This window comes from Sceloporus occidentalis, unplaced genomic scaffold (assembly GCF_023333645.1).
Source record: "Sceloporus occidentalis isolate IW3139 unplaced genomic scaffold, rSceOcc1.0.p SCAF_2, whole genome shotgun sequence".
Lineage (NCBI taxonomy): Eukaryota > Metazoa > Chordata > Lepidosauria > Squamata > Phrynosomatidae > Sceloporus > Sceloporus occidentalis.
This window is the reverse complement of record NW_028316982.1, coordinates 172,796,052-172,812,465: the sequence shown is the minus strand read 5'-3', so window position 1 is coordinate 172,812,465 and position 16,414 is coordinate 172,796,052. Positions and strand designations below refer to the sequence as shown.

Sequence of the window (16,414 nt, the reverse complement as noted above, 5' to 3'; positions counted from 1 at the left end):
TACCCTGGGCCCAAGCCATTTAGGGCTTTATAGGTCATTACCAACACCTTGTATTGAGCCCGGAAGTGAATAGGCAGCCAATGAAGATCTTTCAGAATAGGTGTTATATGGTCTGACCTGGAACCACCAGCGACCAATCTCGTTGCCATATTTTGCACTAACTGTAGCTTCTGGGTTTGGTACAAGGGTTGCCCCATGTAGAGCGCATTGCAGAAATCCAGTCGAGAGGTTACCAGAGCATGTACTACAGTTACAAGGTCCCTCTGGTCCAGGTAGGGATGCAGCTGGCATATCAGCCGAAGCTGATAACAAGCGCCCCTGACCGTCGCATCCACCTGAGATGACAGCTGGAGCAACGAGTCTAGGAGCACTCCCAAGCTGCGGACTGAGTCCTTCAAGGGGAGCGTGACCCCGTTCAGGACCGGATGGCAAATCTCACCACCCAGACCTGGGGAACCTATCATCAGTACTTCCGTTTTCTCTGGATTCAAACTGAGCTTGTTTTCCCTCATCCAGCCCATTACCGACTCCAAGCAGGCATTTAGAGGAGAGATGCCATCTCTAGTCACTGCATCAGTCGGAGACACAGAGAAACATATTTGGGTGTCATCAGCGTACTGATAACACCGCGCCACGTATCATCGGATGATCTCTCCCAGCGGTTTCATGTAAATGTTAAATAGCATGGGGGACAGAATAGCTCCTTGAGGGACACCAGATGTAAGTGCCCTCTTATCGGAGCAAACGTCCCCCAGCTGCACCATCTGGAATCTACCCGAGAGGTAGGATTGGAACCACTGGAGCGCAGTGCCCCCGATACCTAACTCCCCCAGGCATTCCAGAAGGATACCATGGTCAATGGTATCAAAAGCCGCTGAGATGTCCAAAAGCACTAACAGGGACACGCTTCCCCTGTTCATGCCCAGACGGAGATCATCAACTAAGGCGACCATGGCAGTCTCAACTCCATAGCCCGCCCGGAAGCCGGTTTGAAATGGATCTAGAAATCTGTTTTCCAACCTCTAAATGAATAATTGCAAACATTCTTTCCACCCGTACTCGAAACCAACAACTCCTCTCATGGATTTAGGTATTTGCATTTTATCCTAGATTGTGTTCTCACAAACACCCAGGTAGGCACAGGGATATTTTTATATCCTGCACTGGAACTCCAGTGGGAGTTAAAAAATATTCCTAAAATTACTGAATGAAACGTTTTGAAATACTGTATCTTATTCTTATCTCATGGTAACCCAAACTTCCAGAATATTTAGATGGCAAATGGTGTGACATTAATCTATGGTTTCAGCCTCTGTTGGCAAAAAGGTTTCCTTTTTGTGACAATTATGCTAATCAGGTTATTTGACAATCTATAAATGATAAAAAGGAAATGGTATGGCAATGCTTGGCAAGAGTTCTCAAGGACTTTCTTCACTGATAACAGTTTTCCTGTCTCTAGGCTGTTCCATAAAGTGTTGACAGAACTGTAATTTGACTGCTTCAAATTGGCAAGCATGATCTCATTGCAGAATGGATAATGTGACACTGGGAGGCTTGGAAAGAATGATGAAGGCTGCATCTTTCAACACAGTTGCCTCTATGAAATTTTTAACAGCATTGAATGCAATTTCATCTCTTCATCAATTTTTACATAAGAAATTAAAGTGAAATTGAAGCTACATATGGAAGGGGGATAATTCCACATATATCAGTGCTACATAGGATAAAAAGTTTCTCCAGGTAATTCTTCCTAAAGGTTTGGTTTCTTGATTACAGTGTGCTCTTGCCTTCTTTTTCTTATATATACACAAATGCAGAAAACAAAGCATATCTTCACAGATGGGGCAGCTGTCTCAGGTGACAAACCTTAATGCATTTAAAGGCAAAAGACAAATGGCTACAAACACATTAATGAGCGGTGGTGGTACCAGTCACAGTGGTACTTAGGGATGGACAAATCCCCTAGTTTCAGTTTTGCTGAGTTTCTACTTTTTTCTGTCTTAACCCCCCCCCCTTTTTTTTTTTTTACAGTTTAGAGTTTTCTAAAATACATATGTGAATTTTGTGCCTTTTCATATGTATTTTTCTTAATGCATGCATATTGATGCACACATTTCCCAATGCACTTATTGATGCAAGCAGTTTACCCTAATTAAATGTGTTCTTGCATGGTGTTTTCAAGAAAATATACTTTTTTATGGACACTTTACCCCAGTTTACAGACATGTATATGCTTTTATATATATATATATATAAACAGAGGAACTGCATTGTAAATCAGGATATTTTTCTCCCGGACCCATCCCCCCCCCCCCCCCAAAAAAAAAAAAAAACCTTTTGAGAATTCTGGTTGGGAAGAATAGCAGGGGTTTGTGGGGTTTGCCTGGTATTCACATATCTCACAGTTTTTGGGAAATTATATTGCAGAAAAATACATGTGGGCTCAATGCATAACTATAATTTCTTAAAACAAAAACATAATTTTGTGCAAGAATCAGACTTCAGATAGTGTACTGTTTTGCACATTTTCTGCAACCCTCCAGAATTCTTTCATAAAAATCTTGCAGACAAAAATCTTGTTTTCACACACAGACACACACACACACACACACAGCGCCACATTGGGCTCCTTATTTTCCACAAGATCACAGAATTCTATGCAAGATGTGGCTGTCTAGAAACTGTGCTTTTGTACAAAACACATAATTTTCACACAAAACACCCAGATGTTTTTCTGGACAGAATAATTTCCAGAAACACTTCAGGATGTGAGAATACTGGAATTTATTCATCTTTATTTGCAAGGATGAAATAGTGAAAATATACTTCTCTGGTGCAAAAATCAAAGTATAATTGTGTATCAGCTTGTGTATTGGGTTGCAAAGTGAAAATTAGATACTGTTACTTTATAATGTGACTCAGAGAAAACTCTCCCCTGTCCCTAGCTTTTATTTACAGCGCGTCCGCACCATGCACAGATTTAACCTTATGAGGAAGGCTAAGCTGTTGGGCAATGAATGATGTGAGTGCCTGTGGCATGCGCTGGGCCGAACACGAAAGCGCTCCCCCATTGCAGCCAATGGGGTTTGGGCTTATGCATTTCTCCCCATACATGGAGAGATCTGGACTGGATCCCCGCATATGGAGAGGGCCCCCTGAACTAGAGTTGGAAAGAATATTTGAAAATATTTTAACTGTTTTTTGACTGTTGAGAAACCCTAAAGTGAAGAATCCTAGACTTGCAAGAATCTTCACAGTTCAAAATTTATTTTGCACAAAGGTAGCATGTGATTTCTTTTGTGCAGAAAACATTTTCTGCACATGAAATAATATTTTTACTCAGATATATTTTCTGCAGAAGAGGAAACACATTTCCTGTGGATCAAAGGCCGTAATTGGGGAGCTATCCTGTGTACAATTTGCACTTTGGTGATTTGTATATAAAGCAGCATTTTTTTGTGTGTGCAGGGAAATAGCCAATTTGCAAATAGGCTTCAGAAATTTTGTGGTTTTCCAAAGCTTTTCTCACAGTAGGAAGAAAATTGCTAAAATTGCTAAATGATTCCTTCAAGAAAAAACTAGTGAAGAATTACATCAGTAGTATTTACTTTTGAGTATATAACCATTGGATTGTGTTGTTAGTCTGGGATAACATGCAGTGGAGGATGATCAAAGGGATGGATGTTAAATACTAAAACTTACCTTTAAAAGACTATTTCCATGGAAATGGAAAAGGAAATGACTGTTATGGTATAGGAATAAATCACTTCACACTGTACCACATTTTGATAATATGCACTTTTATTTGTATTCAGAAATACAAATGTTAGAGTCAAAATACAAATATAAATATTGGTTCAGATGCACAGCCCCACTTCTTAACACAAAAATGGATGGATGGTTGTGTCTGCTAGTGGGGAGCTTTCTGCTGGAAATGCTTGTGTAAGAAAGAGAAGACGATTGCCTTTATTGAATGGGTTGAGTCTTTCTGTGAACATTACTAAAATGGCTACCTAAGCTAAGAATGGTAAACTGGCATGAGTGCTACCTGTATTAATCAAGGCACATTGGGCACAGAATTTAGTTTTCATTTCACTAGAACATCACAAGCTGCACCGCTAATGGAAATGGGGGGGGGGGGGGATGTAAAAGTATTGAGTCTTCTGTAATTCTTATGAATTTTGTTGGAAACTTTTATGTTTTAATTCATTGGTAATCCAAACTGAAACAAATATAATGTAAATTTCAAAGCAAACAGTATGAATACATGTGCTGGAATACATGACCTTTGGAACAATTTAACCTAGTACCATAACTTGAATTTTCATATTACTAATACAGAACATGACTTGCAATGAATGACAACATAAGTAATGAATATCTTAGTTTTGCAAAGTCTCCACCCAAGAATATTTTAAAACCTGTAATTTGTTTTACTTAGGCCTATTGTATTCACAGGGGTTGTCAAAGTATGACCTTGCAGATGGTTTTGATCTGTGTCTCCCTTTAGTCCTAGCCAGAATAGTCAATGATGAGGAATGCTGGGAACTGCAGTCTAATCACTCCTGGTGTGCACATTTAGGATTTGGTGACATTGCAGCAACAACAAAAAACACATGTAGGCTTTCTTGCACATTTAAAACCTAGGTTCTATCTCTTTTTCAAAAAGGAGGATGTATCTAGCAATACATTCTTCTTTTGACTTACTTCATTATAGTAAATGATTTTGAAAATATGTTTATGTCTATAGAACCTACTGAAGAGTGTTTTTATTTGTGTGCCAACCTTATGCAGTGTAGTGCATTCCAGGCATGTGGACTGCATGCTCCATATTTTCAAGTCAGCATGACTACTTGATGGGCACCAGTTAAGAATATACTACTGCATGCTACATACTACTCCATTTCTTAATTTCTCCTATGCAACCTACCTACACTGGCACATTATTTTGTCCATATATAGAATAATATGGAAAGAAAAAAACAGCATTCCTTGACTGGATATAAGATTATTTGACTTGTAATATTACCAGCGATTCTTCTGTGGGAGACAAAGCTTGTGGGATAGTCCCCCAAATTAACAACCTGACAATCCACTTCCTGAAAGACTGACATTTCCTGATTTTATTCTATAATACAATAATTTTCATGGTTTCTAAATTAGGTAAAACTTTTTTACTTTGGAGAGAGATAGATAAATCCTGCCCAATAGGCTATTCATAAACATTGTAGAAGGAAATAGCAAATATGTATATCCTTTACCATTAGATATGTATGATTTATAAAATATATAATAGTACTTTTTATTTCAATTTGAACACACATTTCTTTGCCTGTGCAAATAATTCTAATTATGGAAAAACACCACAACTTACTAAATACTGGCCATATTGTAGACATCAGGTAAAGAATCAGATGAACTGAGTAGCTATAATAGCTCTGCATAAAGGAGAGTTTAGGTGGTTACAGCTTTCCCATTACTGAAGTGTGAAAATGGGAAATGCTGGCAACATTATTTCCTCTGCATACCTATTCAAGGCACAGAGTCCTCCTCTTCAATAGTTGCTACTGAGGGAGGAAAGCTTGAAGGTAGGAAAGAACTGCCCCAATGTCTTCTGAGTATGTAAACATTAAGGATTATCATTGGCAAGTGAAAAAAATAACAAAAGGCAAATATTGAGGTGGAGCTTGCCACAGCTCCTCAAGGCTTCCATCCAAAGAGGTCCCATCCAAAATTTTTGTGAAAAGTGTATTGTGAAAATAGAAGGAAATATCATTCCTCTAATCTCTTCCCACCAAGTTTATTTTCTCTTAATTAATCTCTCTCTTCTTTACTCATCACATTTCTAGAAATCTCCCCATTTCACTCCTGATGTGTTGGAGAAGAGACTGAGATTGTGCACTCTTTTCCTTGTTTCTGACCTCTGTGAATTCCACTTTATTGTGTGCATGGATCCTGTCTACATGCTAGTATAGACACATATGTTTTTGCTCCATGTGGTTTGGTGTATTTTCAGGTTCCCCAGTCATGTTAAAGAGCCCTGTGTGCCTATGCACAGGGAATTATCTATTCCAAAACAAAAACCCAGACATGCCATGAGGCAGGGAAAAGGAGAGATCTAGGTGAAAGAATCAATATCTTATTGTCACCCAGAAGCAGAACTGAAGGTGGCAAGTAGCTTTTTGTTCTTTTTGTTTGGAAATTAGGGGCTGTTTTCTTCATTTTTAAAATGTATTCCCCATGGATTCCATTGGTATGGAAATAAATTATGCCAGCTCAACTGTTAGGAGTGTTAAGATCTGAGAATTAAGAAACTGTACCAAATTGCAGAAAGCTGGCACAACTGTGTACACTGTTAAATTACGCGATATATATCACACATTGTTCAGTGATCCAGACAGCAATGTAAGGGAAGAACTGCCTCATTAAATTTGAGCATGCTCCATTTAGTTCAAGCTTCTGTCTCACACAGTTTGCAATACTCTGTTTTCAAATGAGCCATATAGTTCTTGAAGAAGTCAAGAGAGCATGATGGAGATGACCATCCAGTTGGCTGGTCCCGCCATATGATATTCACCACTATACTGTCTCTGAAATGTGGGGGTTGCATTAAATTGTCATCACTGAAAGTTATTGACTAACCTATACAATTGCCTTTCAATACTTGATGGTTCATCTTTGGTAGAATACCAAGGTCAGCAGATGCTGAAGTTCAATATATCTATTTCCATCTTATTGTTTTGGCTTAGTGAATCATATCAAATATTTGAAATGAAAAGCAGACATTATAACTATAACTGCTGAAACAAAACTGAAAAGGTCAGGGGAATCCACCTACTTTCTTTGCAAATGCATCTCTACTGGATTGTTCATCTTTACCTCACCTGAGACTTTAGCAGTGGTAAGGTTAATGGCAAGCCTTCAGGCACTGTAGCTTTTTATGGATATGTAGATCACTTGTAGGAGACAAGAAGCTTACTCAGGCTGAAAGGAGGAGAAGAAATAAGGCTGGTTGGTTTGTTCAGATGACACTTTCCTACCCACTTGCCTTCCATGTTCCATAAACACATCTCAGTCTGGGAAAGGTGAATTCATCAAACTATATGAATCACATACTCAAACTAAAATGTGTGGACAGCATCTGGCTATAGAATAGATTTCTTATGAAAGTGACACCTGTCCTGTAATGTAGCACTAGGAGTAGTAAAACCACTATGCAAAATGCAACAGAATGGTATGTATGCTTGTACTTTCAGAAAATGGTAGTAGTCAAAAGCCATCAAGTATTGAGTTTTCCAATGAATTAAATAGGCTTTAGTGTACATTTGCTAACAGCAGCTAGAAATATTTTTTTTAAAAAAGCAAAAATGCTCTATATGCAACTTAAAGAATGCTTAGTGAATCTAGGCTGGATATTCTATAGAACTCATGGTAGTGTTAAAAATATACTAAAGACCATGCTGAAACTGATCAATGGTCTTTTTAGACCAGCACATTGTTTTCACAGGAGCCAACCAGATACCCATGAGAAGCCCAGAAGCAGGGACATGACCTCAATAATACTCACAATCTTCTGTCACTGCTTTTTATACTGGTTCTAATATAAAGCCACTGGTATTCCTAACCTCTATGAGGACATGGTTGAACAAAAGGCACAGGTAGTTCTTGTTTCATACATAGTTTGGTGACTTTTTGAAAAATGAAACTTAAAGTTTTGATCCAGTTTTACTACTCAATGCACAGTGGAAGCGTTCTATATCATTGAGTATGATTATTATAGTGTTCTTTTGTTGGTCCTGCAACTGAACACTACTTCCACACTGATGCCCAATTCTTGCCCTTCCTAAGCACCTATTGTGCTATAATAGGTCAGTTATGAGGCTTGTCCATGCTACAACAAAGGCAGCCTCTTGTGCTGTATTCTTGTGTGTTCTTTTTGATTCATTGAGTAATGTGGTAGCCAACATAAATGTGACCCACTTCAAATATTGAGGAGGTGAGCTGCTTGAAGTCTATCAACTGTTTGTTATACCAGAAATATATTCCAAACAGGTTTGTGTTGCTACAATCAGATCCCTTTCAAAATGCTTGTCTGTTCATACATATGGTGTACATTTGTTTGCATAAAAATGTACTATACAATTTTTCACAACAGTTCCCCCCCCAGTGAGATACAGTACGTACATAAAAAATATAACAATTGTTATCTAAAGTGGTTAGCTTCCCTTTTTTTGAGAATGCACATTACTTGCAAAACGTGTGCCTTTGGGAACAATTGTTGCTGATATTTGTTTTGTATGACAAAAAAAAAAAAAGTAGAGTGAAATAGAAGCAAATCGGAAATCAAAACTCCAGCCAGATGAAATGCACTGTAGGATAGCATATAGCATTACAGCTTGTAGGCCAGTGTTCTAAGAAAAAGACCACTTAGTACAGCCATCTCACTGAAGATGCACTGCAGTAATGGAGACAGCTGCAGTTCTGCACAAGTGGTTTGTGAATAGCCATTATTCCAGATCCACAAGATACTGTATAATGCAATTAATTCACATTGGGGTGGGGAAATGAAATCAAAGCACTTCTCTCTCTCTCAACATGGTGTTTTACTTTTAGAAAAGAGTAGGGCAGCATCTCAGTCTAAAAAGGCATCCATTCCTGCCAGATGCCATGCCTAATGAGGGAAATGCCTAACCTTCCGACAGAAAGGACAAAGACAAATGTTGAATCAAGACCATTTATCATTTTGTCCATGTATATGATACTAAAAAAAGATGCCTTTTAAGAAACTGTCTATCAGATATCTTTTCCCCCAAATGCATTGTTGCTTAAAATAGATAATTTATTAGAAGCTCTGGTAAACAACAAAAGACACAAATTGTTTGAAAGAGATTTCTAGATACTTCCAGAAATATAGAGCTTTGAAGCAGGCACAGAGATAAAGAAGATGAAGAAATCAGTGGCACATTCTACACGTATTTAGTTGGTCAAAGCAAAAAGGAAAGGAATGGAAATACAATTTATCCTCTGAAAAAGGAGCAGCTCAACTCTCAGTAGAATTCTGCAGAATTCACCATGCTGCTTCATGGTGTTACCAATTAAGCTAGTGACACAATTAGGTGATTGGATGCCTTAGAAATGTTGGTGGCACATTTTTTTTTTTAAAAAAATGATCATGAATCTACCAAAGAGAAATACTTTGAAGTACCACTGATTGCTATGCAAGTTCATGTCAAATGCTCTCCAGATGCCATCAGCAGGGTTTAGACAAGCTTATGTTTGGCAGAATTCCAACAATCTGGAAACATTGCTGAATCTAACAGTGAGGAATATTGCTTAAATTTGCATTTAGCAGAGTCAATATGAGCTCAGAATGAGTATAAGTGCAGATTTAGATCTGCATTGCTCTGTAAGTCACTGAATTTCTCTGATTCTGAGACAGGATGAATTTCTCTGGTTCTGAGGAATTCCTCTGATTCTGAGACAGGGTGAAGAACAGACCTGCTCATGGAAAGAAATCAATTTTCAAAGGGGGTTGGATCCCAGAAACGTAATGCACTGTGAAGTTGAAGGCTTTCAAGGCTGGAATCCATAGTTTTTGTGGGGTTTATTCCTGACGTTTTACCAGCATCTGTGGCTCGCATCTTCAAAGAATGCTGGCATGGGAGCGAGTGGGACACACACACACACACTAGTCCTATGCCATTCTTGGGCGCACTATATGTGGTTTTGAGCTTATGCTGAAGCTGCACAACAAAAGGATGAATGGCGTGTGTGAGCACAAGCCCCACTATATTGAATGGGGCTTGAGCATATGTGCTTTTCGCCTTATGCGGTGGGGGGGGGGGATGGTGATACAGATCCTCCATGTAATGTAAGGGACATCTCTCTCTCTCTCTCTCTCTCTGTGTATATATATATATATATATATATATATATATATATATATATACTGTGTGATCCTTGCTTGAGTGGAAGTGATTTACATGTTAATCTCGGTGTTGATCTGTTGTTGAATAGCAAGACAATGGAAACCCTGAGGATTTGCCATTCAACACAGAACAATACACAGATTAACATGTAAATCACTTCCTCTCAACCAAGGGTCACACAGTGAGCTTTATCGCATTTGGCTCCTTCCGTTCCATTCTGAGCATGGAATGGAAGGAGCTGGGATGAGTGCGGAACGAGTGGGGGACGGATTTTACCGCACGCACCCGTCCCTCATTCGTTCCGTTCCCCCTCTCTTCCGTTCTTAATCCGTTCCAGAGGGGGAAATTTTTTAGAACTGTTCTGAACAGTTCTCAAAAAGCATTCCCTCTGGAACAGAATGAGAAGGGAAGAGAGGGGGAATGGAACGAGTGAGGGATGAGTGCATGTGGTAAAATCCATCCCCCACTCGTTCCGTTTCCTGCCGGGCCGTTCTCAGAGCGGCCCTAAAGCCCAATGCGATAAAGTTCAATATCTGTATATACCCCACTTGCTCCCATGCCAGCATTCTCTGAAGACACCAGCCACAGATGCTGGTGGAACATCAGGAACATGGCCACATAGCCCCAAAACTGCACAAAAACAATGTGGTGCACTGTTTCCATAAGAGATTGTTAAAGGAGATGATACATTTGTGTTCTAAATGTATGCCTCAATTATAACTTAAGTAGCCCAATATTTCTGCAAGATTTGTGGCTGTAGTTGGGAAATTAGTATTCTGATGCTACATTTTGGTAAAGAAAGATTTTAAGCACAAAAGGATTTTTGTTTGCTATCAGATGAATCTTTTGGATAAGGCACAGTATAGAAAATAGAGGGTAGAATGTAAAAGTACTATCCTATACATGGAGAGTTTGGTTTACATATTTTATATAATTGCAAATAATATGTGTAATTTCCTTGGAACACAATCATCTTTTCCAACAAAACCAACTGGAAAATTTCCAGTTGAAATTAGTGGTACAGGATGGCAATTTCCCATTTTCTTAAGAAAAAGTCAAGTGCTAATTATGACTAGCAGAAGCCAATGTGGTCCATTTAAATTTACCCATTGGACAGAGTGTTTGCAGGATATTTTACTAGGTGGTTATTAGTTTGGTTCTCAACCTTACTTATGCTGTCAAATCACTTTTATTACTTTGTTTTTCTAATGCTAGGTCATGAGGTTCTTATTAGAAAAGAAAACTCTTTGATATTTACTATTTGGATTTCATTTCTTACAAGAATGTGGATTGGTGTTGAATGGGGAACTGACATCTATTCATAAGATAAAAAGCCTGAAGAGGCAATGGCGTGTGTGCCATGGGCACAAGCCCCATTGTTTCAATGGGGCTCCAGCATATGTGGTATTTCCCTTATGTGGGAAGGTCCTGAACAGATCCCTCACATAAGGGAAAGATGCACTATATAACCGAAACATGATAATATCTTGGCCTGAGATTACATAGTATCCCAGTATTTTACTGGGGAAGGTTTACTTCTCAAGCCATCCAGCTAAGTAGAGAAGCATTATTGCTCCTCTTATATAGCAATATACCATTGGCCTGGAGATTTTGTTGTTAAAACTTGAATTAATCATACATCAAGAATACAGGAATTTGTCTTACACCAAATCAGGCCACTGATTCCTCTAATTCAATACTGTTTACACTAAATGTTAGATGTTCTACAGACTTTCAGACAGACTTTTTCAGCTCTACCTGGTTCTGCCAAGAACTGAATCTAGGATCTTTTTCATACAGAATATAAGCACTATCACTGATCTATTATCCTTCCTTAATGTTTTCTTGTAACTATCAGAATCTCACATATACTTTGCAAAAATATTGAAATTAAAAATGAATTACAACAAATATCCTTCCTCACTCTCCCATACCTCCTGAACTATTTTCTTTCAGTATGCTCTGGGAAATCTTTCTTTTTTTCATTTCATTTTCAAATGAAAATATATAGAACAATATGAACCGTGCACAATATTAAAACATATAAATTTTCAAACAAGCAACATGAATACTTCAGAGTGACAGAAAAAGGCATTCGATGGTGTTGATAGTACACTTCTGAAGATGCCATTCTATTCAAAGATAGTGGTTTTAAAAAAGAAAAAATACTTAAATGTTTTTGTTTAAAAAGAGGCATTTTGACACATTTATCTCTGGGAAAAGAAGTAATGGTTCACCTATAATGAATAGCTTATAATGCAGAAAAAAGTACTTTCAGTAATTTAACATATGAAACATGTTTAAAAACAAAACAAAACAAAACACATTTCCAATTTAAAATCTACTTGTAGATCTTTTGGGGGGAAAATCCAATTCTTCATCCCTAAGAATTTTCAACTCTGTTGTAAATGACAGAAACTCCCAATATTTTTGAAAATTATATCTGCACACACAAGGCTGTTATTTATTTGTTAATAACATCATCCTCTACTGTGCCAGTCCAAATGCTGCTTACCAGTGCAGGAACCTTGATGGGTAGGGGATTTCTCCACCAAGTACTTCTCCATTCACTTAAATGGAAGAATTGAACTCAACCACTCAAAAGAATGCATATACAGATTAAGACTCTCTAATGAAAAATGAATTGGATGCCCTATGTGAGTAAGAACTAGTATATTTATTTTAGCTCACACAGAACCATGACTAACATATGTCAATTGTATTCTGAATGAGCAAAATAGCTCTTTTCTGCTGGTGAAAAAAATCACTTAAAAAACCCCACAACAAACTCAACAACTCTAATGTATGGAAGAAAATAAATTTCAATCTGCAACTAATGCTATCCTCCCCGTGCTATTAAATAGTGCACCTATGTCTTGTCAGCTACTGTCTGCTACACTACCATAATCAAGCTAAGCCTTGTCAAGTTGCAAGTGTATCATTTTCAAAGTCAATGCATTTCCTGCTGTATTTGACCAGTCAGATGAATTTTATACCTTGTATTAAAGGAATATTTAATAAAAGTATTTGTCTAATACCTCTGTCGTTGTGACAAGCCATTTGAAACACACTCTTCATTTCAGATTAAGACCAAAGACAAAAGTAAGGAAACCCATGGAGTGAATTTCAGTGGTTTTTCACTGGAATCAAAGACAGTTCAAAGAAAAATAGGTAATTTCAGCTAATATCATGGAAAACCTGCACCAATAAGCATTTGTTCTCAGAACGTTTTTCAACAGGTGAAGGGAATAGAAGAATGAAAAACCTAAACATAGTGCTTATACTTAGTTTCCTCACCTGTATGCTACATAATAATCTGTAACCCAGAGAAGAGAACAAATTCTCCATCATGTAGGAATAGTTAAACATTATTTACACGACAGTGTCTGGTGTGTACTTATCAAATATCTCAAACAGGAAATGAAAAACAAAATGTTTGTCTTTTTCTGACAAAGGTGTAAATAAAATCTATTTCTTTCATGAGAAAAGGTAAAATGATCTTCAGACTTACGATGAAACTGGCCATGTCCTGAACTGCAGTATGTTCACTGTCCTTTGAGAAGAATGAAAACACAGTTTCCTTCACTTTTTCCTTAGAGATAAAGATATCCAACCCAGTACACCAAGTTAAACAGAAGAAATGATGTTGGAAAAAAGACTCTTGAATAAGAGTCTAGTTCTAAGATGTCTATATGTATCCGTCCTTTCCTCCATGAGCCCGATTTACATTCTTCATAACAGCAGAAAAAGCTCTGGCAGTCCTTCCCATCCAAACATTCATAGATACAATTGTCTTCAAATTCTTGCCAGTACATAGCATTATTCAATGCAATGACTGTAGGAGGTGGTCTCATCTCTAGTACAGAATAATTCTGTGGAAAAAGCAAAGACAAAAAAAGACTACATTCTGGCCATCCTCATTGAATTGTGGCACACAAACATTTTGGGCTGCCCTAGAGATGAAAGAAAATCATGACAGACAGGTTTCTTTGCCACTTTAGACCACATGTCCATTGGAAATCAGAAAAAAGAAGATCATAGAGCATATTGGAAGGGTTGTAATCCAATTTTCATTGTCTTCTGCGATGTCTACATTTTCTATTTGTGGATTGTAGCCATCCAGTTATGACAACAAAACTTCTTTGGGATGTGCATTTTTCTATGAGTAAGCAACCTTTTCCAAAGATGGGTGAGGATTTCATTCCATTCCATTTTTGATCAGAATTGCTCTTGTCAACTACAGTTTGGTTTATGCACTCCTGCAAAATTAATTCTATGGGGTAATCCAAATATAGAAAATGGCAAGGGAATCTTTTTTTTTTTTTTGGCAGAAATGGGCTGATTGTGATATTTATTTGTTAGTTCACATGATAAGGATTTTGGCCATTCTCAATATTTCAGATCTCATATTATTTTCCCTCAGATGCCATATGTCAATATCTATTGTTACAACAACTTTTGGAGTCTGTATATGTGCCATTGGCTCTGAGTGCTTCAGCCACTTCTGTTGTATTGTGGAAGTAGGAACTGTATCCTTAGAGAAAATGAGACCAATAAGCTTAAAGTGTGTTGGCAAGTGCTAAATTTGATGTCACTGGGGTTATATCTTAGTAGAGCAAAGAGTTACATCAGCCCGTACAAACCAACCCATAGGCCTTGTGTGCATGGGCCAAAGGCCTTTTTCTTCCCCATTCTGGCATCATCCTGTTCAGACGATGCATGTCGCAAACCCTGGTTCTTGTGTGAGCGGTCTGGATGATCTCTGGAACATTCTGCACCAGAAACAGGGTTTAACAGCCATAAACCACATTTGAAAAACTTATTTGTTACTCCAGTTCTTTCAGGAAGATCCAGAACCCACTGTATCCATGGCATTGTAACTGTCTGCATGAGCATCATGCTAAACTGCCCAGCATGTCTGCCACTACCACGGGCTGCTTGTTCTCATGTCAGAACAAGGGGCCTAGCCATGTAACCACCACTGTGTGCCTCTTTCTGACCATAGAAGCCATCAACCCATGGTGGCGTTGGTCACACCAGGCAGCTCAGTGGAATATATATGTAGACTGCCACCATGGTCTGGGAATGCAGGGTTAGGTAATGGGAGGATATTGAGGCAGCTGTGCAGACAGGATACACTGGGCTGTCCCTGGTGTATCCTGGTGAGTACTGACAAGGCCAAGCCTCACTATCTAAAATTTCTTTTGATTTAAAACAGCTTTTGGTTCTGCAAAAATTGATGTTTGAGGTATATTGGACAACACCAAGTCTTTTCAAGGAAGAAATTAGCTCAGAGGTTCTCAACCTTTGATTCTCCAGCTGCTTTGGACTTCAGCACCCAGAATCCTTTGCCAGCATGGCCAATGATGAGAGAATCTGGGAGATGAAGTCAAAAAACTTCTGGAGGACCAGATGTTGAGAACCACTGAATTAGCTGCTTCCGATAACTGCTGGTGATGTAAGACACATAATGCTTCCTTGAGGTATATGATGTGGGTATGCCTAGTGGACATTCTTTAATGGCTGGGTGTAGTGCAAAGAATTAATTTTTATAGAAAAATAGTTGGAGACCCATATGTATTTTCAAACTATGTTCCTGTGACTTGGAACTTAATTCATGTTCCACATGGATGGCTCCTGTATCCTTTTACTGTTGCCAAAAGATGCATAATCCAGAGATGGAAAAAGAAATATCCATCATCTATTGCTAAAGGGGAAAAAGATCTTACTGCTTTGGTTATACATGAGAATGTATTCTACAGGTGTTAGCTCCAAATAAATATATTTTTGGACATACGTCAGTTTATATTAATGCATCCGCCCAGTCAACATCCATATATTATTTATCTCCTTCCCCTTATTTTTCCTGCCCCATTTTTTCATTTTTAAAAAAACTCATTTTAAAAAACTGTTGGTAAAAATTGGTTTAAAAATGTGGTATTGTAAGGCAATAAGTAAACAAATTAAATAAATACAGAAAATTGAAGTATTGGGGAGATAGCTGAAATAGTTCTTACAGTTTTCATTCTTATCCCATTTAGATAACACACCAAGTCTTGTGACTCTTTGATCAAGCATTTGGTTTTATATACCATAACAGAGAAAATGCCTAAAATTATAGATGTTAAGATACATTCATACATAATATTTAAATACATATATTTCTTTAAATAAAAGAAAACTCATACTCACCATCATATGACCAAAACTGACATCAGGTAGCTCAAATAAAAGGGGGAAAATTGAACAATTTATAAGAATACATGTTTTATGCTATACAGTTTTAGTATTTTAAGTAATATCTCACAGTCTTAACTGAAAAGATAATTAAGAAAAGTAAGAAATCTTATAAAAAAGCTTAGCACTCCAACACTGAACATGTTTAGTCTGAAGTAAGCCAAACGGAATTCTCAGTTCCTAAATTGATTTACCTGTCATTCTGACTCCACTAAAGTGGGAATAAATCCCATTGATTTCAGTAGGCC

At 37.9% G+C, this 16,414-nt stretch overlaps 1 protein-coding gene across 3 annotated transcripts in view; it reads right to left on the bottom strand.

Moving 5' to 3' along the window:
* Positions 1-13,427: 13,427 nt before the first annotated feature.
* Positions 13,428-16,414, bottom strand: part of LOC149319336 (gamma-aminobutyric acid receptor subunit gamma-3-like) — a 490,924-nt gene continuing 487,937 nt past the window's right edge. For all 3 annotated transcript variants that reach the window (XM_089511499.1, XM_089511500.1, XM_089511501.1), the window contains 2 exons: positions 16,122-16,151; positions 13,428-13,801 (listed from right to left, as the gene is read on the bottom strand). In XM_089511499.1, the coding sequence (XP_089367625.1) occupies positions 13,523-13,801; positions 16,122-16,151 (309 nt within the window). In that variant the 3' untranslated portion in view covers positions 13,428-13,522. The remainder of the gene's footprint in view (positions 13,802-16,121; positions 16,152-16,414) is intronic.